Consider the following 23589-nt stretch of genomic DNA (forward strand, 5'->3'; position numbering starts at 1 on the left):
GAGAAATGGAATAAGCCTTTATAACATAATAATTTGAATAAAGAGTTGATATAGTTCCAAATACCTTCATCGGTAATGTTGGGGCTAGATGTGTCTCAGAATTCAGTTTTTTGTGAGTTTTAGAAAGATAATATGCTATCTCTTATATTATATACTGAAGCTAGTGGGCTTGGAGCAGCACCCCACCATTAACATTTCTGAACAAAACAAGACTGTCTTCACTAACTGGGATAAATTAAGACTTACGTAGTTTTACATTAGTTTGAGTCATATTTTGCTGCTAAATGAATTTTGATGCCAATGCTTTGTTTTTCAGAGTGTTTTCAAATTTTCAGAATTGTGAGAAAGGGATTCTGTACCGATATTGAGACAGACAGAGAGGTGGAACAATGTGAACAAAAACAAGGAAGCAGGAGAATGATAGACATGTGGTAGTGTCCAGGGGTAATACAGTTTGGATGGAGTTTGCTTAAGTACAGAAATATTTTTAAGTAATAAGATATTAACGATCTTTGAGCAGTGTTTCCAATACTAGATCTTATTTTCAGAGATCCTAACATCTAGTAGAATACACATATATGGACACATGTACTGTAAGGAAGTACAGGCCAATTGTAATAAAAAATAAACTGTCATACTGTTATAAAGGTATAAGAACCTAACAAGAGAATACTATGCTATCCTGTGGCAATTAATCATTTATCAAATGATATATCATAGTTTATTAACTGGAAACATTCTTCTTGAAACAGTTACTTTTAACCTATGTTTTTGATTGCCACTTACCTTAATTAAAATATAAGTTCTAGCTTTTTATCAATAGCAATTTACTTATTTTTTTTCTTGCTATACCTTATTAATGGAATGATATATCATACCTTATTAATTGGAAACATTCTTCTTGGGACAGTTACTTTAAATCTGTGCTGTCTCCTTTTGATTGCCACTTACCTTATTACCTAAATTAAAATATAAGTTCTGGCTTTTTATCAGTAGCAGTTTACTTATTTTTTTTTTCTTGCCCTTCCACAAGGTGGCAATGAAGCACCCCTCTGCTGTTACTGCCTGCAATCTGGACTTAGAAAACTTGATTACAGACTCAAACAGAAGCATTGCTACCCTAGCCATTACTACACTCCTCAAAACAGGAAGTGAGAGCAGTGTGGACAGGCTTATGAAACAGATATCTTCTTTTGTGTCTGAAATCTCAGATGAGTTCAAGGTAAGAGTTTAAACATGATCATGTTTTATTCCAGTCTGTGGCTTGCCTGTTTCTTTTCTTAACAGTGTATTTTGAGGAGAAGTTTTAATTTTAATGAAGTCTAATTTATCAGTTTTTTTCTTTCATAGTTATTGCTGTGTCCTACTAAGTAGCTTTTATTTACCTCCAGGTCATAAAGATATTCTCTCATGTTTTGTTATAAATGCTTTATGGTTTTAACTTTTACATTTTGGTCTATTATCCAACTTGAATAATGTTTGTGGGATAAGCTCAGTGTTTTTCTGTGCTGATATCCAGTTACTCCAGCATAATTTATTGAAAAGACTTTCCTTTCCCCATTGAAGTGGTTAGGCATCTTTGTCTGAAAATCAAATAACCATATAATTGTAGGCATATTTCTGGGCTTCTTATGTTCCACCAAGCTATTTGTCAATCCAATGCTATTACCATACTGTCTTGATTAATGTAGCTTTATGGTGTCTCTTAAATGTCAAGTAGTGTGGTCTTCCAACTTTGTCTTTCTTTTTTTAATATTCTAGTTGCTTTGCATTTTCATATAAAATTCAGAACCAGCTTATCAGTTTCTACAAAAAAGAGCCTGCTAGGATTATGACTAGGATTGTATTGAATCTGTAAATTAATTTGGGGAGAACTGATATCTTAATATTAATTCTTCCAATTAATGAATATGGTATATCTCTCCCTTTATTTAGATCTTCTTTAATTTCTCTGAACAGTCGTTTATAGTGTTTTCTCTAGAGGTCTTGCATGTCTCATGTTAAATTTATATCTAGGTATTTTATGCTGTTTTGATACTATTTTATTAAAATTTCTATTTCATTGTTTAATGCTAATGTATAAAAATACTATTTTGGGGGGCTGGCCCCGTGGCTCACTTGGGAGAGTGCGGCGCTGGTAGCACCGAGGCCGTGGGTTCGGATCCTATATAGGGATGGCCAGTGCACTCACTGGCAGAGGGTGGTGCAGACCACACCATGCCAGGAAAAAAAAAAAAAATACTGTTTTTTGGTTTTGTTTTTACTTTTCCATATTAACTTGTTATCCTGTGACCTTGCTGAGTTCCCTTATTGGTTCTTTTTTCTTTTTTTTTAAAGATGACTAGTAAGGGGATCTTAACCCTTAGCTTGGTGTTGTCAGCACCACACTCAGCCAGTGAGCTAACTGCCATCCCTATATAGGATCCGAACCCATGGCCTTGGTGTTATCAGCACCGCACTCTCCTGAGTAAGCCACGGGCCGGCCCTCCCTTATTAGTTCTAATAGTTATATATATTCTTTGGGTTGTCTGTATAAATAATCATGTCATCTGTGAATAGAGACCATTTTACTTCTTTATTTCCAATCCAATTTCCTTTATTTCCAATGTGTTTTCTTTTTCTTGCTTTACTAAAATAGCTAGTTACTTCCAGTAGTGTTAAATAGAAGTGGTGAGAGTGTGTCAGAGATGATAAAAAAGAATAATAGATTTAAGTTAGAAGAATAAAAGAAGAAACATTTTATTGTTTCATTCTTAGTTAATACTCAGTCAAGTAGTATAACTGATCTAATTTACTCTCTGCTTAGTAAATATCTAGACTTTTATTTTTTTTTTATTTTTTTTTATTTTTTTTTATTTTTTATTTTTTATTTTTTTTTTTAATTTTATTTTGTTGATATACATTGTAGCTGATTAATGCTCCCCATCACCAAAACCTCCCTCCCTTCTCCCTCCCCCCCTCCCCCCCAACAATGTCCTTTCTCTTTGTTTGTTGTATCAACTTCAAATAATTGTGGTTGTTATATCTTCTTCCTCCCCGCCCCCCGGTTTGTGTGTGTATGTGTGTATGTGTGTGTGTGAATTTATATATTAATTTTTAGCTCCCACCAATAAGTGAGAACATGTGGTATTTCTCTTTCTGTGCCTGACTTGTTTCACTTAATATAATTCTCTCAAGGTCCATCCATGTTGTTGCAAATGGCAGTATTTCATTCGTTTTTATAGCTGAGTAGTATTCCATTGTGTAGATGTACCACATTTTCCGTATCCACTCATCTGATGATGGGCATTTGGGCTGGTTCCAACTCTTGGCTATTGTAAAGAGTACTGCGATGAACATTGGGGAACAGGTATACCTTCGACTTGATGATTTCCATTCCTCTGGGTATATTCCCAACAGTGGGATGGCTGGGTCGTATGGTAGATCTATTTGCAATTGTTTAAGGAACCTCCATACCATTTTCCATAGAGGCTGCACCATTTTGCAGTCCCACCAACAATGTATGAGAGTTCCTTTTTCTCCGCAGCCTCGCCAGCATTTATCGTTCATAGTCTTTTGGATTTTAGCCATCCTAACTGGGGTTAGATGGTATCTCAATGTGGTTTTGATTTGCATTTCCCGGATGCTGAGTGATGTTGAGCATTTTTTCATATGTCTGTTGGCCATTTGTATATCTTCCTTAGAGAAATGCCTACTTAGCTCTTTTGCCCATTTTTTAATTGGGTTGCTTGTTTTCTTCTTGTAAAGTTGTTTGAGTTCCTTATATATTCTGGATATTAATCCTTTGTCAGATGTATATTTTGCAAATATTTTCTCCCACTCTGTTGGTTGTCTTTTAACTCTTTTAATTGTTTCTTTTGCTGTGCAGAAGCTTTTTAGTTTGATATAATCCCATTTGTTTATTTTTCCTTTGGTTGCCCGTGCTTTTGGGGTCGTATTCATGAAGTCTGTGCCCAGTCCTATTTCCTGAAGTGTTTCCCCTATGTTTTCTTTAAGAAGTTTTATTGTCTCAGGGTGTATATTTAAATCCTTAATCCATTTTGAGTTGATTTTAGTATACGGTGAGAGGTATGGATCTAGTTTCATTCTCCTGCATATCGATATCCAGTTATCCCAGCACCACTTGCTGAAGAGGCAGTCCCTTCCCCAGTGAATAGGCTTGGTGCCTTTGTCAAAGATCAGATGGCAGTAAGTGTGTGGGTTGATTTCTGGATTCTCTATTCTATTCCATTGGTCAGTGTGTCTGTTTTTATGCCAGTACCATACTGTTTTGGTTATTATAGCTTTGTAGTATAGCTTAAAGTCAGGTAGTGTTATGCCTCCAGCTTTATTTTTTTTGCTGAGCATTGCTTTGGCTATTCGTGGTCTTTTATTGTTCCATATAAATGTCTGAATAGTTTTTTCCATTTCTGAGAAAAATGTCTTTGGAATTTTGATGGGGATTGCATTGAATTTGTATATCACTTTGGGTAGTATGGACATTTTCACTATGTTGATTCTTCCAATCCAAGAGCATGGAATATCTTTCCATCTTCTTGTATCCTCTCTAATTTCTCTCAGCAGTGGTTTGTAGTTCTCATTATAGAGATTTTTCACCTCCTTGGTTAACTCAATTCCTAAGTATTTTATTTTTTTGGTGGCTATTGTAAATGGGCAGGCTTTCTTGATTTCTCCTTCTGCATGTTCACTATTGGAGAAAAGAAATGCTACTGATTTTTGTGTGTTGATTTTGTATCCTGCTACTGTGCTGAAATCATTTATCAATTCCAACAGTTTTTTTGTAGAGGTTTTAGGCTGTTCGATATATAGGATCATGTCATCTGCAAACAGGGACAGTTTGACTTCATCTTTTCCAATCTGGATGCCCTTTATTTCCTTCTCTTCTCTGATTGCTCTGGCTAGTACTTCCAACACTATGTTGAATAGGAGTGGTGAGAGTGGGCATCCTTGTCTAGTGCCTGTTCTTAAAGGAAAAGCTTTCAGCTTTTCCCCATTCAGGATGATATTGGCAGTGGGTTTGTCATATATGGCTTTAATTATGTTGAGATACTTTCCCTCTATACCTAACTTATAGAGGGTCTTTGTCATGAATGAGTGCTGAACTTTATCAAATGCTTTTTCAGCATCTATAGAGATGATCATATGGTCCTTGTGTTTGAGTTTATTAATATGGTGTATCACATTTATTGATTTGCGTATGTTGAACCAACCTTGCATCCCTGGGATGAATCCCACTTGATCGTGATGAATAATTTTTCGTATGTGTTGCTGTATTCTGTTTGCTAGTATTTTAGTGAGGATTTTTGCATCTATATTCATCAAGGATATCGGCCTGTAGTTTTCTTTTTTGGTTATATCTTTACCTGGTTTTGGTATCAGGATGATGTTTGCTTCATAGAATGAGTTTGGGAGATTTGCGTCCGTTTCAATCTTTTGGAATAGTTTGTAAAGAATCGGTGTCAATTCCTCTTTGAATGTTTGGTAAAATTCTGCTGTGAATCCATCTGGTCCTGGGCTTTTCTTTGTTGGGAGCCTTCTGATAACAGCTTCAATCTCCTTTATTGTTATTGGTCTGTTCAGATTTTCTACGTCTTCACGGTTCAGTTTTGGGAGCTTGTGTGTGTCCAGAAATTTATCCATTTCCTCCAGATTTTCAAATTTGTTGGCGTACAGTTGTTTATAGTAGTCTCGAATGATTCCTTGTATTTCAGATGAATCAGTTGTAATATCGCCTTTTTCATTTCTAATTTTTGTTATTTGAGTCTTCTCTCTTCTTTTTTTTGTTAGCCATGCTAATGGTTTGTCAATTTTATTTATCTTTTCAAAAAACCAACTTTTTGATTCGTTGATCTTTTGAATTGTTTTTTGGTTTTCAATTTCATTCAGTTCTGCTCTGATCTTAATGATTTCTTTCCGTCTGCTAACTTTAGGATTGGATTGTTCTTGTTTTTCTAGTTCTTTAAGGTGAAGTGTTAGGTTGTTCACTTGCCATCTTTCCATTCTTCTGAAGTGAGCATTTAATGCAATAAATTTTCCCCTCAATACTGCTTTTGCAGCATCCCACAGGTTTTGGTATGATGTATCATTGTTTTCATTACTTTCAATAAACTTTTTGATTTCCTGCTTGATTTCTTCTTGGACCCATATGTCATTAAGTAGAATGCTGTTTAATTTCCATGTGTTTGTATAGTTTCCAGAGTTTTGTTTGTTATTAATTTCTAGTTTTAATCCATTGTGGTCTGAGAAGATACATGGGATAATTCCAATTTTTTTGAATTTACTGAGACTTGATTTGTGACCTAATATGTGATCTATCCTGGAGAATGATCCATGTGCTGATGAGAAGAATGAATATTCTGAGGTTGTTGGGTGGAATGTTCTGTAGATATCTGCCAATTCCAATTGGTCTAGAGTCTTGTTTAGATCTTGTGTTTCTCTACTGATTCTTTGCCTAGATGATCTGTCTAATATTGACAGTGGAGTGTTCAGGTCCCCTGCTATTATGGTATTAGTGTCTATTTCCTTCTTTAGGTCTAATAGAGTTTGTTTTATAAATCTGGCTGCTCCAACATTGGGTGCGTACATATTTATGATTGTTATGTCTTCTTGATGGATCAGTCCTTTTATCATTAAGTAGTGTCCCTCATTGTCTCTTTTTATGGTTTTTAGTTTAAAGTCTATTTTGTCAGATATAAGAATAGCCACTCCAGCTCGTTTTTCTTTTCTGTTTGCATGGTAAATCTTTTTCCATCCTTTCACTCTTAGTCTGTGTGAATCTTTATGGGTGAGGTGGGTCTCTTGTAGGCAGCATATAGTTGGGTCCTGCTTTTTGATCCAGTCAGCCAGTCTGTGTCTTTTAATTGGGGAATTTAAGCCTTTAACATTAAGAGTTGTTATTGAAAGGTGTTGATTTATTCCTAGCATTTTATTGGTTGTTTGGTTGTCTTAGGTGTCTTTTGTTCCTTGCTTTCTGATTTACTGTTTGGTTTCTTTGTTTGTTGGTTCCTTAGGTTGTAGATAGTGTTTTTGTTAGCTTGTTTTCTCTTCATGAATGCCATTTTTATTGTACTAGTGGGTTTAGATTTTTCTTAGGTTTTTATGGCAGTGGTAGTTATTTTTCAGGAACCAAACCCAGTACTCCCTTGAGGATTTCTTGTAAGGGTGGTCTTGTGGTAGTGAACTCCCGCAGTTTTTGTTTGTCTGAGAAATATACTATTTGCCCCTCATTTCGGAAGGATAGCCTTGCAGGGTAGAGTATTCTTGGCTGGCAATCTTTGTCTTTTAGTATTTTGAAAATATCATCCCATTCCTTTCTAGCTTTTAGGGTTTGTGATGAAAAGTCTGATGTTAACCTGATTGGGGCTCCCTTATAGGTGATTTGACGCTTCTCTCTTGCAGCTTTTAAGATTCTCTCTTTGTCTCTGAGTTTTGCCAATTTGACTATGACATGTCTTGGAGAAGGCCTTTTTGGGTTGAATACGTTTGGAGATCGTTGAGCTTCCTGGATCTGAAGATCTGTGATTTTTCCTATACCTGGGAAGTTTTCTGCCACTATTTTGTTGAATATGTTTTCAATGGAATCTCCATTTTCCTCCCCTTCTGGAATACCCATGACTCGGATATTTGAGCGCTTGAGGTTGTCTGATATCTCTCTCAGATTTTCTTCCATGTCCTTGATTCTTTTTTCTTTCTTTTTGTCTGCTTGTGTTATTTCAAACAGCCCATCTTCAAGTTCAGAGGTTCTCTCTTCAACTTCGACAAGCCTGCTGGTTAAACTCTCCGTTGTGTTTTTTATTTCGCTGAATAACTTCTTCAGTTCAGCAAGTTCTGCTACATTTTTTTTCAGGACATTGATTTCCTTGTATATTTCCTCTTTCAGATCCTGTATACTTTTCCTCATTTCATCATGATGTCTAGCTGAGTTTTCTTGTATCTCATTCAGTTTCCTTAGAATTATCACTCGAAATTCCTTGTCAGTTATTTCAAGGGCTTCTTGTTCTATAGGATCTAGAGTATGAGATTTATTAACTTTTGGTGGTGTACTTTCTTGATTTTTTGTATTTCTGGTGTCTTTTTTTTGGTGTTTATTCATTGTTGCAGGGGGTTTCACAGTCCACCGGTTTAAGACTAATGACTAACTAGGATGTTGCTGTGGTTGCCAATTTGGTATGGCTCCCGCCGTGACTGCTCAGTTGGCCTCTAGTGTCTTGTGTGTGTGGTTGCCTCGGGTCTTGGGCTTCTCCGGGGATCCACCTTTCTGGTCAGCTTGTACTCTGCTGGGCTGGTGGATCACGTACCACAGGGTGTGTGATCTCTGTTGAGCTTTCACTTTCTGTACAGGACTTCTCCCCGTTCCGTGTGCTCTGGCCCAGGCTGTTCGATCGTGCAGTGGCGACCCCACCGGGTGTGTGGTTTCTGTCGAGACTCCGCCTCCCTGGCCGCACGTCTCCCCCCTCTGTGCACACTGTGCTGGGCTGGGGCGTGTCTTCTGCACCCCTCGTCTATCAGCTGGGCCTTCAAGACCCTGCTCAGCACCGCCTCGCCCAGGAAGTCTACCAGGTTTCTGCTAGGCACAGACGACCGGTCTCTCTGGGTGCCTTTGTAGCACTGTGTAGATCTTTCTCGGGTCTTGTTCACCTTTGTATCCCCCCGGTATAAACCGAGTCTAGTGCCCGCCTGCAGCCTGCTCTCCGGCAGGTTCAAGCGGACCTGGGAACTCTCCTACTGCACTATTCCCAACCAGAAATTCGTTAGGCTTTTTTCCAAACTGGTGGTCGCAGAGATGGTATCTGCCTCCCAGTAACAGGAAGTTTACCGGGGCCGGAGTCCAGGGTGTGGTGGAGTGACAGTCGGCCCGCCCGTACTTCCTAGCCCTCCCAAAACTGGTCGGGACGCCCCACACCCCCAGTCCTGCCAGAGAACCGCGGAGGGAGTGGGAGAGGAGGTCGGCCGGCAGGGTCCGGAAAGCCCCGCGCCAGGCCAAGCAAATGGGCTCAGTGATGGCCGAGCAGGGCGGAGCTGCCCGCACCTGGGAAAATGGAGGCAGCACCGGGGCAGTGAGTGGCCTGGTGGTGCAGGCGGAAGCCGCGTGGGCATTCACCCCCCGAACAGAGCTGTGCCAGGGATCACTCACAGTGCTGTGCCAGGTCGGGCGCTCGCTCTGTCTCTGGTTTGTTGCCTTCCGTGTTCTCGGCGCTGCCGCCTCGGGCTGTTCAGTCGCGGCGCCGCTCGGGCGCTCCCAGGAATCTTCTTTAATGCCGGCCTGAAACCTCGAATCCTGAATAGGGCAGCTGGCCGCCTTCAGCGCGGCCCCAGCCTCCGGGATCCTGGCTGCATCCACAGCAGCCCTGGCGCCGTGTTCCCTGTTTCAAGACTCACTTTTGCAGCTAAGAATCAGTTCTTTTCCTGCTCCACACTTCAAAGCTGTTGCCTGTAAATGAGGCAGCCTCTCCTGCCGGGGGCAAAGTGGCGTTGAGCCCCCACGACCGGCCAGCAGCAGCAGTCCTCCCTTAAGAGATGGCCAGAGGAAGGTCCACAAGATTCCCGGCTGCCTGAGGCCCAGTGGCCACCTTTTCCACCTCAGCTACTCCGCGCCAGCCGCCGCAGCCGCCGCCATCTTGAAAACTCAATATCTAGACTTTTAAAAGACAAACTTAGCCTAAATATTCAAGCAGACATTTTGAACCTTTGGGGAACCTTGGGAAGTTATGAAAGTCATTTTTGCAGCTGTTTGTAAAAACAACTGGAATGATGGGGAAGATGGTTTTGGTAAAGATAATGTTTTAGATCAAGAATTGGCAAACTTTTCCTTTAAAAGGCCATAAAATAAATATTTTAGGCTTTCTGGGTCCCTCTGGTTTCTGTTGCATATTCTTTTTTGTTTTTGTTTTTGTTTTCTTTACAACTCTTTAAAAATTTAAAAGCCACCTTAGCTCTCAGGATGTACAAAAACAGGATGTAGACAAGATTGGGCTATAGTTTACTAACTTCAGTTTTAGGACATTAAAAAGTTGATAGCACATCAAAAAATAGTTGGTGAAGATGTGGAGCAATGGAAACCTTTCAGTAACTTTGTATATAATTACTTTTGAAAACAATCCAACATTATCTAGTAAATTTGAGCCTGTGTATATATATTTTAAAACCCTGCAATTCCACTTTTGGAACCAGGAGATCATTTCAATAATATACATTAAATTTTGCAAATATCACATAGAACAAGTTGCAGAAGATTGTATACAGTATTATAGTATTTGAATAAATACCAAAAAACAGGTAAAATTAAACAATGTGTATTGTTTGGGGATACATACATGCATACATGTAGTAAACCGAAGAAAAGCAAAGAAATGTTAAAGATATTTAGGAGAGTGATCATCTCTAGGAAGGAAGTAATGGGATAGAATAAGGAGGGGCAAGGGAATAAACAGGAATTTCAGATAATGGAAATGCTCTTTTAAAAAATCTATATGGTAAACATACAGGTATTTGTTTTTATAATCATTTGCTAAATATGTATGTATATCATAAAGAGTATGAAACATGTCATAAGAAGAAATTAAAAAAAGAATAAACTATTTTAAATTGTTAAGCTAAACTTTTCTACAATTGGCAATATCTCTTTCTATATCACTCATTTGCCTAGTTTTTTAATGCTACAAAATAAATCCTCACCAAGTTGCAAAAAGCTGAGTGTTCTATTAAATATTGTCTTATTTTCTATAATTTTTTTAGTTATTGTTTTCTATGACTGTATGGAGTTTAATAATACAAAGTGGTTGATTACAACCCAGTATCAATATCATCATATCATTAAATATGGTGCTACTTTTAGCCCTCTACTGTGTTTTTCAACAATGTTTTCTCATCCATTAGGGCCTTTTAAAGAGAACATCTGTGTAAACATTCACTTAGAAAGGAATTAAAGAAGTGAAATAGATATCGTTGTAAAGCAAACTTTAGGAGTCAGGGATGTATCCTAAAGTTTGGATTATATCAAATATCATATCACCAGAAACGTATTAGTATAAATCTATGTAATCATATGTAGATACTTACTACTCTGTCTCTTAAGTTCTTCAATAAGAATGATTACTATTCAGTCTGTTCTCTTTTTGTCAATTAAGGAAACTACAGCGTTGAAAGATGACTGACTTACCTGCAGTCACACATTGAATTAGCAGCAGAGCCAAGACCAAAACCTAGATTTTCTAATTTCAAGTGCATTTTCCCCCCAATATACCATTCTGCTTCTTTTCCTGCTGCCTAACATTTATATTGTTATATCCTTTTATATACAGGGTCCATTCAAGACTTTGTCCCCCCTCCCCCTTTTATTGTCTGCCTTTCCTGATTTCTTTGAATTTAGGTATTGATTGTATTTTTATTGTTTAATAAAATTGTTATTAAAGCACTGTGGAAGTTCATCAATTGGAAATTCACATGGAAAAAATAGTGGATCTTAACCTCTACCTCTCACCATGCACAGAAATAAGTTTCAGGTGGATTACAGATAATGACTGTATAAAGCAAAACAATAAATGTTTTAGAAGAAAACATGGGAGAACATCTTCATGACCCTAGAGTAAGAAAAATATTTTAAAAATAAGATGCAAAGGAAATTTTGATAACTTGGACCTGATTAAAGAATTTTCATTTACCAAAAGATGCTATAAAGAGTGTGAAAAGGCAAGCCACAGAGTGGGAAATGCTTCAGTACACATAGCTGAGCTTTGTGTAAAGAACTCTTATAAATCAAAAGGAAAAAGGCAGATTTAAAAAAAAAAAGGTCCAAAGCCTCAGGCCCTTTATTAAAAAGGAGATACAGATGGCCATGAACATATGAAAAATTTATATTCATCAAGGAAATACAATCAGGAGTATGATGCAGTTACCAGAAAGTCTAAGATTAAAACGTCAGCAAATACCAAGCGTTGGTCCAGATGTGAAAAAATCAAAACTTTTATATGCTGTGAGTGGGAATGTAAGTTGGTGCACACATTTTGGAAAACTGTTTGGCACTGTCTACTAAAGTTAAACATATGCATATCCCATGGCCAAGCAGTTTCACTCCTAAGTGTATTCCCAAGAGAAATACATACACAAGACCAATTTTAAATGTCAGGCTAAGAAGTTAGGAGTCTTCATGGTAGTTAAGAGAATGACCTCTAGTATCAAAATCCCTGGGTTTAAACCCTCATTCTACATTGGATATGCAACCTCAGGTGAGTCACTAAACTCTAATGCCTCAGTTCCTTAGCTGTACTATGGAGTTAGTAAGAGTATCTACCTCATAGAGTTATTGTGAAGTTTAAATGGAATAATAAAGAGCTAAGTATAATATTTCAGGGTCAGTTACTGTTATTGTTTTATGTGAGTATAGTATGTAAAGAACTATGAGTCCAAAATAGATCTTTTAAAGATCTGCACACACAGAATAGTCAAATATTGACTCAGTTATTTGAATTTGTTGTTTCTTCTCTTTTTCTTTTCTTTTTTTTTTTTTCGGCGCACTTATATAAATCTTTTGAAATACGCATGGATTCATTTGTTTTGGTGTTTTTGCCCTTTCTGTCTTAATAATTTAATTTTATTTTTTAATATGTAGAACATTATAATGCTTCTAAAAGTCAAAACTATACAAAAACGTATATTCAGAAAAGTGTCATTTTCTCTCATATACCTCCACTCCTCTCATAAGTAACCAGCTTAACGGCTTTCAGGTTTATCTTTTTTGTATGTGTTTGTATAAAGATAAGAGATACATGTATGTTTGTTTTCTCTTTTATCATACATGACAGGTAACATACTGTATATGCTCTTTTGTACTTTGCCTTTTTTTAACCTAAAAATATATACTAGAAATCACTCTAAATCAGTACATAGAAATATTCCTCACTCTTTTTTACAGCTGCACAGTATGCCAGCAAGTATATGTAGTATAGTTTATTGAACCAGTCTGCTATGCCTGGGCATTTAGGTAGTTTGCAGTATTTTACAATTGCAAATAATGCTGCAGTGAATACCTTGTGCATATGGTTTTTCAAAACATTGCAGGTGTATCTTCAGGGTAAATGTCTTCAAGTCCAGATGCTAGGTTGAAGGGTAAATATGTAGTTTGTAGAGAATGCTAAATTCTACCAGCAATGGGCCGGCCCGTGGCTCACTTGGGAGAGTGCGGTGCTGATAAATTCTACCAGCAATGTATAAGAATGCCACTGTCCCCATAGTCTCACCAGTAGTGTACATTGTTAAGCTTTTGAAGCTTTGCCAAGCTTGGGTGAGAAATGGTATCTTGATATAGTTTTAATTTGAATTTCTCTTATTATGAGACCAGTTGGACATCTTTTCATATTTTTAAGGGTCATTTAATATCTCTTTGTGTGAATTGTATGCTAACATCTTTTCCCCATTTTCTATAGGATTTTTGGTCCTTTGTTTCCTCAATTATTTAAAGTTTTTTTTTTATGTTAAAGATAGTAGCTCTTTATCTGTGAAATGTGTTATAAATATTTCCTCCCAGTTTGTCATTTGTGTTTTCTTATGATGTCTTTTGCCATGCAAAAGTTTTTATTTTTATGTAGTCAAATTTTGTCAGTCCAGTCTATTTTTTTTCATTGCATTTGACTTCTGAGTTTAGAAAAACTCTTTCCCTTCAGATTGCAGAGGAATTTGCCCATGTTTTCTTCTAGTACATTTATAGTTTCATGTTTTACATTTAGATCTCTAATACATTTGATTTTATTATTGTATATGGTATGAGAAACAGATCTAATCTTATCACTTTCCAGTGACTATCCAGTTGCCCCCCCAAAATTTTATTTAAAATTTGATCATCTTTGATAAAGATGTATAAAGATCATCTTTGCCCCAGTGATTTGAGATTTCATCTTTATCATATACTGAAGTTTCATATGTATTGGGTCTATTTCTGGGCTTTCTATTCTATTACGTTGGCCTCTTTATTCATACACCACTGCCACACATTATTTTAAATATAAACACTTCCTAGGATGTATTAATATCTGTTAGACTCCCGTCATAACTGTTTATTTTCATTGTTTTCCTGGCTATTCTTACATGTTTATTTTTCTTATGAACTTTAGTATCAACTTGTCTAGCTTCGTAAAAAATCTTATTGGCATTTTTATTGGGATCACATTAAATTTATAAGTCAACTTAGGGGAGAACAGATGATGTTGAGACATCATAACCAAGAATGAGGGATGTCTTTTAATTTGTTCTTATCTACTCTTAGGCCTTTCAGTAACGTTTTATGTGTTTTTATATTAGTTTTGAATGTTTTTTAAATGCTTATTCCTAAATATTTTGGTTTTTTGTTGCTATTATAGATGTTTTTTAATCCATTATATCTTCTAATTGGTTATTATTCATCTATGTGAATATTAATTTTTATATTAATTATATATTCTACCTTGCTGAATTATTTTCCTGAAATTAGTTTTATCATTGATTCTTTAGGGTTTTCAGGTATATGATCATGTCATCTGAAAATAAAGACAGTTTTGTCTTTTCCAATTCCTATTCCTCTGTTTTCTCTTATCTGATTGCATTGGCTAATATCTCCCAAATAATGTTAAAAAATAGTGGAGATAGTGGCATCCTTGCATTGTTTCTGACCTTAATGGGAATGCCTCTCAGGGCACCCTATTAAGTAATATGCTGGCATTAGGATTAAGGTGTATATGTTTACGTTATGGAAGTATGCATCCATTCCTATTTTGTCAAGAATTTTTGTTAGGACTAGTTATTGGATCTTATCAAAGGCTTTCAACATTTTGGATATAATTTTTCTCCTTAAACTCATTAATATGATGGATTATATTAATCAATTTTCTAATGTTGAACCATCTTTGCTTTCTTGGTATAAATCTCATTTCATCATGGTGTATTATTTTCTTAATATAGTGTTGGAGTCTTGTTAGCTAATGTATTACATAGAACTTTTATATCAATATTCAAAAATGATTTCAGTCTGTAATTTTTCTTTCTGTACATGTATACTGTCTTTATTAGGTTTTGGTATTATTGCTTCATTAAAAGATTATAGATTTTCTTTCACTTTCCATGCTCTGAAACAGTATATATAGATTTGGTACTATCTGGTCTCAGTTCTCCATGGTTTCTTTGCATTTCTGCACATCTTGCAAGTTAGGACTAAGTGCCCTTAGTTTCCTATTATCCCATCTTTGTTCCCTTTATGTAGTACAAGATATCTTCCAGCCTTAGAAGAGACAGTGTCTTCCTCCAAAGTAAAAGACAAGTTTCTTTACAGCTGTAGAAAATACAGATAGTGCTACCTCTGGAGCAAAAAGTAAACATGCTTACTGTCCAGTATAATAATGTTTCCTTCAGAACAAAGGAAAGGCATGCTTACCCCCCACTGTAAAATACTCACGTTTCATACCTCAGGGTGTAAATCCTGTAATGCAACCTACCGCGGATCCAGGCTGTCTTAATCTGGCTCTCTTCACATTGTCCTATGGGAGTTAGGTCTCAGGAAACTGGCCCCAAAATGGTGATACTCTGGCTCTTGCTATTGCTGTGAGTAATTAACTGTCTTTCATATCTGACCCAGGAGCCTCATGTTTTCTACCAGCTTCCATGAAATTATGGCAGGTTAATTGGTTAGCTGCAAGTAGAATAAAATCTTACACCCTTCACACTTCTTGACACTGGTCTTCAAAGCTGTGGTAAAATTCCCCTAGAAACCATTTTATGAAGTAGTTCCTTGATAGTGTTCTTCATTTCTTCTATGGAAATCAGTTTATTCAAGTATTTTTTTGTTTTGTTTTGTTATCTTTACTCTTTACTTTAAAAAAACTTTTTTGTGCTTATTTGCTTGGAGCAGAGCTAAGGGATCTCTCTAATGAACTGCAATTTACATTGCTTTTTGTTTTCTTTTGGGGTCTTCTTGCTTATCTTTCATGAAGAACCATTATTGTCATTTTAAGTAACTATAGTACCTTCTTAGCTTGCACTAAAAGAGAAAGTATGCTTAGCAGCTAAAGTTATAAAAATGAATGTTCTTTCTGAGTTTGTTTTTTATAGGCAGTGATTATATAGTCATTTTAAAGGTGAATGTTCTGTTTGGTTTTTTATAGGTGGTGGTTGTACAGGCTATTAGTGCTCTCTGTCAGAAGTACCCTCGAAAGCACAGCGTAATGATGACTTTCCTTTCCAACATGCTCCGAGATGATGTAGGTAGACTATTTTTTAATCATAGGAAGTTTCTCTCTTAACTCCTTGTGATTGCCATTAAATACCATAGTGTTTTAAGTGATTTCTTTATCAGCTCAGTCCTCTGAAGTAGTATACTTAATTCTAGTTGCTATCTTATCATTACTAAACATGTGCTATTGCTTTGCTTTCCCAGTTAGAAGGAGAAACACTTATTTTTTTTCATAAAGGGAGGGAAATAAAATTTAAATATTACAAGCTTGAGCCTTGACGTATAAATATTTCTCCCAAATGAGTCCTTAGAATAATGACAGTTTTATGTTCTTTTTTGCCAGGGAGGCTTTGAGTACAAGCGGGCCATTGTGGACTGCATAATCAGCATTGTGGAGGAGAACCCTGAGAGTAAAGAAGCAGGTCTAGCCCACCTCTGTGAATTCATTGAGGACTGTGAACACACTGTTCTGGCTACTAAAATTCTACACTTGTTGGGCAAAGAGGGCCCCAGAACGCCTGTCCCCTCCAAGTATATACGCTTTATTTTTAATAGGGTTGTCCTAGAGAATGAGGCTGTCAGAGCTGGTAAGTCATTGGAACACTGATAATGATGTAACTGCAGGTCTTTTGAAATACTTAAGAGGGTGATAATGAAATTGGAAAATAAAGTTGCAAGATCTACTTGACAGTGAGATCTTGGAGCATACTTACGGCCCAGGTATATGTCTCTTTCTTTGTACTCCAGTTTCCATCCTAATTTTTGCCTTAGCTTAAAGACAAATAACCCTTGACTTTCAGTGTGTTAGGAATACTATGATGGCTTATCATATGAATGTATGTTGAATTTGTGTGTGTGTCTATAAAGTGACTCTCCTCTCTAATCATTCCTTTCCCTTAACATATGAACAGGTCCAAATCTCTCCTGTTAAAAATGTAAACCCTCTTATAATCCTCTCTCTCACTAGCTACTAACTCTATACTTTCCTTCCCCTCTGAAATAAACTTGAAATAGCCATTACAAGCTGCCTTCATGAACTTATTTGCCATTTTCTCTTCAACTCAATATAATCTGTCTCCCTTAAAAATCCTCTGAAGCTATTTTTTATTAGTTGCTTAAAAACTAGTTGGAAAATCAAATTAGACACTTTAATGTTCTTATCTTTGTCCACCACTCAAACACTTCATGAAACCCTTTCTTCCCTTGGTTTTCATAATAGCCTACATTTTTCTGTCACTCCTCAGTCTTATTTATAGAGCTTCTCTTCCTAGGCCCATTCCTTAAAATATTAGTTCTCCTTAGGGTTTTGTCTTCTCGATGTACATATTCTTCCTGGTGATCATTTTCGGACCTCTGCTGATGGGCTATGACTTTCTAGTCCTATCTCTTTCCTGAACTTATATATCCAGCTACTTAAGGTACTTCAAATTCAACCTGGAATTCAAATTATCCCAAAACTGAAATCCTCACCTTTATCGTTTTCTCCATTGTGAAGACAGAAATTTATTCCACTGTTTTACAACTCCATCTAGTCTTTAGCAAAGTTCTGTCAATTCTGTCTCCATGATATTTCTTCATTTTTTTTTTTATTTTCATGGATGCTGATTTAGGCTCTCATCCATTTCACATGCCTAACTAGTCTAACTGCTTCTAGTCTTACACATGTCCAATCCTTCACATTCTGCTAAAAAATGATCTTTCAAATACATAAATTTATACCGTATTTAATATCCTTTAATAATAACTTTGAGGGTAGCCAATAGCCTATTTTTGTTTTACTTATAGGCTCTTGCTTGCCTCCTCTTGCTCTCAACACAGGCCCTGTGCTCAGCCTTGCTCAACTGTGTGCAGTAATGTACCATGCTTTCTTTCTTGGACAGAGGGCATTTGTACTTGTTATTCTCTCTGCCTCTAATACTCTTAATACTCTTTTCCTACCTTTTCCCTCTGGCTAACTCTACTTGTTCTTCAAAATTTAGCTTAAGTAATGTGTCAACTCCTTGTCTTACTTCACCACCACCAATTCTCATTTAAGTTCCCTTCTCTGCACTCACATAGTATCCTGGTTATAATGCTGCCATGGGCTTGCTATGCTATGGTGTAATTATCTCTTTACTTACCTGTGTATCCCACTAGAGTATAACTCTTTAAGGTCAGGGACCATGTCTTTTATTTTTCTACCCCCAGCACATAGCTCAATTCCTGACAAAAGTTAGGTGAGCAACGTATCTTTGTTGAGTGGAAAGAATTTAATAATGGAGTTGTTTTTATGCTTGAGGGTGGTTGTTTGAGATTAGAGCTTACTCACCTGTATCATATCAGTGTGATATATAAAGGGTTGTGGTGGGTGGATATATAGCACATACCAAAAATATATGATTATTTTTCCATGCATGGAGGATTTTTCTATTCAGAGCTCTCTTGGGCCTGCAGAATTCTATTTATGCTGAAATGTATCAAAGAAATAAGATCAAAAAACCCTCAATAAAATAGGAGAGTTTATCTCCACTGAACATGGGGACACTTCTTTCTCTGAATGACTGTTGCTTAACTCTGAGAAACCAAATGTTTATATTGTTTCATTCTGTGCTTCATTATAGCTGCTGTGAGTGCTTTAGCTAAATTTGGGGCTCAGAATGAGAGTCTTCTCCCAAGCATCCTTGTTCTCTTACAAAGGTAAGTAAAAGAATGTCTTTAAAAAAAAAAAAATAAGAAGAATGCCATATAGCTAAATAGCAGAATTCTCATTACACCGTATTAGATGCATTGCAGGACCAGAGAATAGAGCTGAGCAAGTCAGACGCAAGTGGCATTTTTTTTCTTTCTAGTGGTTATGTATGTGCTAGGTACATGTAAATTTTGACTTGGTTTTCTCTTGTATGATTTTGAGAAATTACTTAAATATGTACACCTCAATTTGTACAATGGGGGCTAACTTCAAAGAGATCTTAGGCAATTTACTATGCAGAGTTGAAAATATTAGCTTTTCATGGTGTCCATGACTCCCTATTTGATAAGGAAAAGATTTGCTTTAGCAAACACTCTGTGATTGCATCTTGTAATTGAAGCAGATAAATTATAAGACAAAGGCTGGCTGGTTTAAATAAAACAAATTGCCATTTGAGTAATAACAATGCCTGGATTCTGAATGCTATTTATCTTTTTAGTATCCTTGGAAAGTATAATATTCCCATTTTTTAATTATAGAAAAGTCTAAGTTTTCATGAGGGTAATGTAATAGCAGATCCAAAAATAGACTGCAAACTGCTGTCTTGTTATTGTGTTCTTCCTACTTATTTTAATGCCTATTTATGTAGTGCTTCTGATTCATAACAGTGTTTCTTTAGGAATTCAGAACAGTACCCAAGATTTGTGGAGACTTTAGGAGCCACTTTTGGCTATTTTTGAACTCTTTTATAAAGGTGGTATCAGATGACCTAAGTTGTGTCCTTTTGGTGTGGTGGTAAAGCTATTGGAAATCTTTGGGGTACTGTGACATGCCTACTCTGTTTCCCCTGGACAGGTGTATGATGGATACTGATGATGAGGTACGGGATAGAGCTACCTTCTATCTGAATGTTCTGCAGCAGAGGCAGATGGCACTGAATGCCACATATATCTTCAATGGTCAGTGAAAGCCAAGAATGTAGATGAATACACCCTTTTTCCCTAAATGGTGTCTTGGAAGCATATTTGATGATGATTTGCATATGAGCTCACTGCAGTAGTCAAATTCTTGGTTTTTTTCTTTGAATGCACTTCTATTTCCAGGGAAACCTCTGTTCACAAGATATTTTCTAATTTGGTAATGGTAATTCCTATGAAACAATCTATAAGAATATATTTCTTAAAGTATATAAGGGCCTAGAGACTATTGCTTATTCCTGTTTCTCCTTTAACTCCCTCTTAAATGAATTTACCTTTTTTTCCCTTTTCTTATGCTGTCATTTCTCCCACATGGCTAAGTTGCTTTCTTTTCTGGGAGGTACTTATATATTGTTGAAAATTTTTATTCTCTGCTCCCATGTTTCCTTGAAGGAAATAAGGTAGTTTATAAATTTATAAGACAGTTTTATATAATAGACTTTATTTTTAATTATTTAGGTTATAAAGTCTGTGATTATATTTTTCTCTTCCTTCAGAAAGCTTAAATAAATATTACAATTCTGGGCCTCTCTGATCCTGGAATTGGCAAAAGGTTATATTGCTGAGATTTCTCTCTCTCTGTTTCACAGGTCTGACAGTCTCTGTACCGGGGATGGAAAAAGCCTTACACCAGTACACGCTGGAGCCTTCAGAAAAACCCTTTGACATGAAGTCAATTCCTCTTGCCATGGCTCCCGTCTTTGAACAGAAAGCAGGTGATGGGAACAGTTAACTTTTCTGTGTACAAGTAGTTTTGCAAAATTAGTAAATATTACCATGTTTTCTAAACTAGAAAATTTAGAAAACTAGAAAATTTGAAAACTGGAAAATAGCATATTTTCTGTAATACTTGTTTTGTTTGTTTATTTTGGGGGTTTTTTGGTGGCTGGATGATAAGGAGATCCAAACCCTTGACCTTGGTATTACAAGACTGCACTCTAACCAACTGAGTTAACTGGCAGGCCCTCTAATACTTGTTTTGTTTGTTTAATTGTCACTCCTTATTTCTAAATCTTTTAGAGCTAAGATAGATGATTTTTTTATTAGGGTTTTTAAAAAATCCTACTGGTTTTTGTATAAAAGCAAGAATATGAAATGTGTCCCAAGATGAAAGTTTTTTCTTTCTTTTTTTTTTTTTAATGCAAAGTGTTACACAGCATTTGAAGTTAGTTGCCACTGTGTATCTCATAGCAGTAATAGTGCTGTCAGCTCCTATTTTTATTTCCTGAAGTTGGAAATAAAAGTTAATTTTACTATTGCGGGGTTTTTTTTTGTTTTTTTCTTTGTTTTTTGGTGGCTGGCCGACATGGGGAACCAAACCCTTGACCTTGGCATTACAAGGCTTGCACTCTAACCAACTGAGTAACTGGCCAGCCAAAGTTATTTATTTATTTATTTATTTTTGGTGGCTGGCGGGTTTGTGGATCTGAACCCGTGATCGTGGCTTTGTCAACACCACATTCTAACCAACTGAGCGAACTGGCCACTAGTGGAGGTTTGTCTTGAAAGAATGCATGGAACAAGATCATAAAATATTTCCAAAGAATATCTAACTTTAAAACTCAAAAAAAGAGAAAGGAAGAAAGTATTTACTTGTTATAACACAGAACTGGGAATGAAAGATCATATGCTTAATTTTCAACATTTTCAGTTTTTCTGTTGATATACAGTGATTTTTCGCATGTCAATCATGAGGTTTATTTTATAAATTGTTCCTCCTTATATGAATTATTTTTTGTACATCCCAGTCCATTTAAAGCAAATTCTGTATTTTTAGGGGCTTACTTTATTACTTCACAACATACATTCACTAAGTACATTTTAATTTGAGAGCCCTCCCCCACCAAAAAGGTGACAGAGAACCTATTGGTATTATTTAGCAATAGCTCATTCTACATATTATAGAGGTTTCTGCCCTCATCTTCTGTCTGCATTGTTAGCTTGATAGTGATTGCTTATATCTGTCTTGGTAGAAATCACACTTGTTGCTACTAAGCCAGAGAAGTTGGCTCCTTCCAGGCAAGACATTTTCCAAGGTAAGATGATTTGATTGGTAAAAGTAATAATCTTGCCCGTAGGCATTGTAAATAAAATAAAGTCCACTACTTTTATTCAAGTTGATTAATTCTCAGTATAGGAAATCATTGTATGCCTGAAGATCATATAGTTATAGTTGCTGGGGCTACCCAGAGTCAATGGAACTTTTCAATTTCCAGTTGCCACCTTACCACCTGTGAATGTTGTTCTTATCTTTATCTTGTTGATAAACGGAGAACTCAAATTTTAAGAAATTGGGAATTTAGTTTCTTTTTTTGCTTTTAGTAATTCGGTATATAAATTCACTTAACTTAGATTATTTCACTAAAGCTTGGGGACATTAGTTGAGTGTTCGATTAATAGTAAGGTTATGGAAACTAAAACATTTTAGGCATTTGGAGTAAATTCTTTCCCTGCCTTCTTCATATCTTACTTCCTTCCTTCTCTTCTTTCCTTTTTTCTTGATAGAACAATTGGCTGCCATTCCTGAGTTTATGAATATAGGACCCTTGTTCAAATCTTCTGAGCCTGTTCAACTTACAGAAGCAGAGACAGAATATTTTGTTCGATGTATCAAGCACATGTTTACCAATCACATAGTGTTCCAGGTGAGATATGTACTCTTGGTTCCTGTAGGAACTTAGTATAAACTGCTCTGCTTTGAGACAAATACCAGTTTCCCTTTAGCTTATGATTCTAGTGCTTTTTATAGAGAATTAATTTGGCAGCATTTCTGGTTTTCTTTCTGAATACCAGCACTATAGAGATCCTCTCATATGACTTGTAACTTTTGATTATTAAAATCTAAAAGGACATAAAACTGAAATGTCTGAAGAAGTTGAACAACACAAAGTATAACATTTAAAAACATCATTTAACATTAGGGTAAATTAAGTGGTTTATTCAGAGAATGCAGATTTGAAAGCCATCAGACTTCTACCATCTTGTTTGGTAGAGCTCAATCTCAGGAAAGAGAAAAAACTGATGAATAATATAAACAAAAAGACCTCAAGAATAAAGCTGTTCCTGTTGCCTAAAGAAAAATCTTCGGAGAAGACTCAGTGCTGCTTAGAGAGGGAGGGTCGTGGGTTATGAGTGGGAAGAAACAACTTGCTTGAAAACACTTCTTATCTTTCATAACTTTTCCATTTGCTGACGTTTCAGTTTGACTGTACCAATACTCTCAATGACCAGCTACTGGAGAAAGTGACAGTGCAGATGGAACCATCAGATTCCTGTGAAGTGCTGTGTTGTATCCCAGCCCCTAGCCTCACTTATAATCAACCAGGAATATGTTATACTCTTGTTCGTTTGCCCGATGATGACCCTACAGCAGGTAATAACACATAGACGGGAGGGAATACTTATGTGGTTAAGAATGTTCTTACAGAGTGGGGACAAATGTTCAGGGTTGTAGAATATGCTTCTTTTTCAGAATTTAATGTAATGATAATTATATATATATATATATATATATGTATGTATGTATGTATGTATATGTATATATAAAATTAGTTACTGCTGCAGAAATAATAATTTTAAAACTGTCTCAGAGTAAAATTTGCCAGACATTTAATCTCAAAAGAGAAACTGAATGTATACAATGGTAGCCCAAAAAGGAACTCAGGCTTTCTGTTGGAACACTGTAACCTCTAGTGAGGGTTCGTATACCTGCTGTCTCCTATGAAGTATCAGGACCTACTTCTCTCTGATGT

At 36.3% G+C, this 23589-nt stretch overlaps 1 protein-coding gene across 1 annotated transcript in view; it reads left to right on the top strand.

Annotated features, from left to right (window-relative positions):
• Positions 1 to 23589, top strand: part of COPG2 (COPI coat complex subunit gamma 2) — a 330424-nt gene that overhangs the window by 57390 nt on the left and 249445 nt on the right. The window contains exons 12-20 of the mRNA XM_063099417.1: positions 1034 to 1222; positions 16125 to 16220; positions 16536 to 16779; positions 18793 to 18868; positions 19716 to 19819; positions 20428 to 20553; positions 21811 to 21873; positions 22343 to 22482; positions 23039 to 23210. Of these exons, the coding sequence (XP_062955487.1) occupies positions 1034 to 1222; positions 16125 to 16220; positions 16536 to 16779; positions 18793 to 18868; positions 19716 to 19819; positions 20428 to 20553; positions 21811 to 21873; positions 22343 to 22482; positions 23039 to 23210 (1210 nt within the window). The remainder of the gene's footprint in view (positions 1 to 1033; positions 1223 to 16124; positions 16221 to 16535; positions 16780 to 18792; positions 18869 to 19715; positions 19820 to 20427; positions 20554 to 21810; positions 21874 to 22342; positions 22483 to 23038; positions 23211 to 23589) is intronic.

The sequence above is a fragment of the Cynocephalus volans genome, chromosome 6 (genome assembly GCF_027409185.1).
Source record: "Cynocephalus volans isolate mCynVol1 chromosome 6, mCynVol1.pri, whole genome shotgun sequence".
In the NCBI taxonomy this organism is placed as follows: domain Eukaryota; kingdom Metazoa; phylum Chordata; class Mammalia; order Dermoptera; family Cynocephalidae; genus Cynocephalus; species Cynocephalus volans.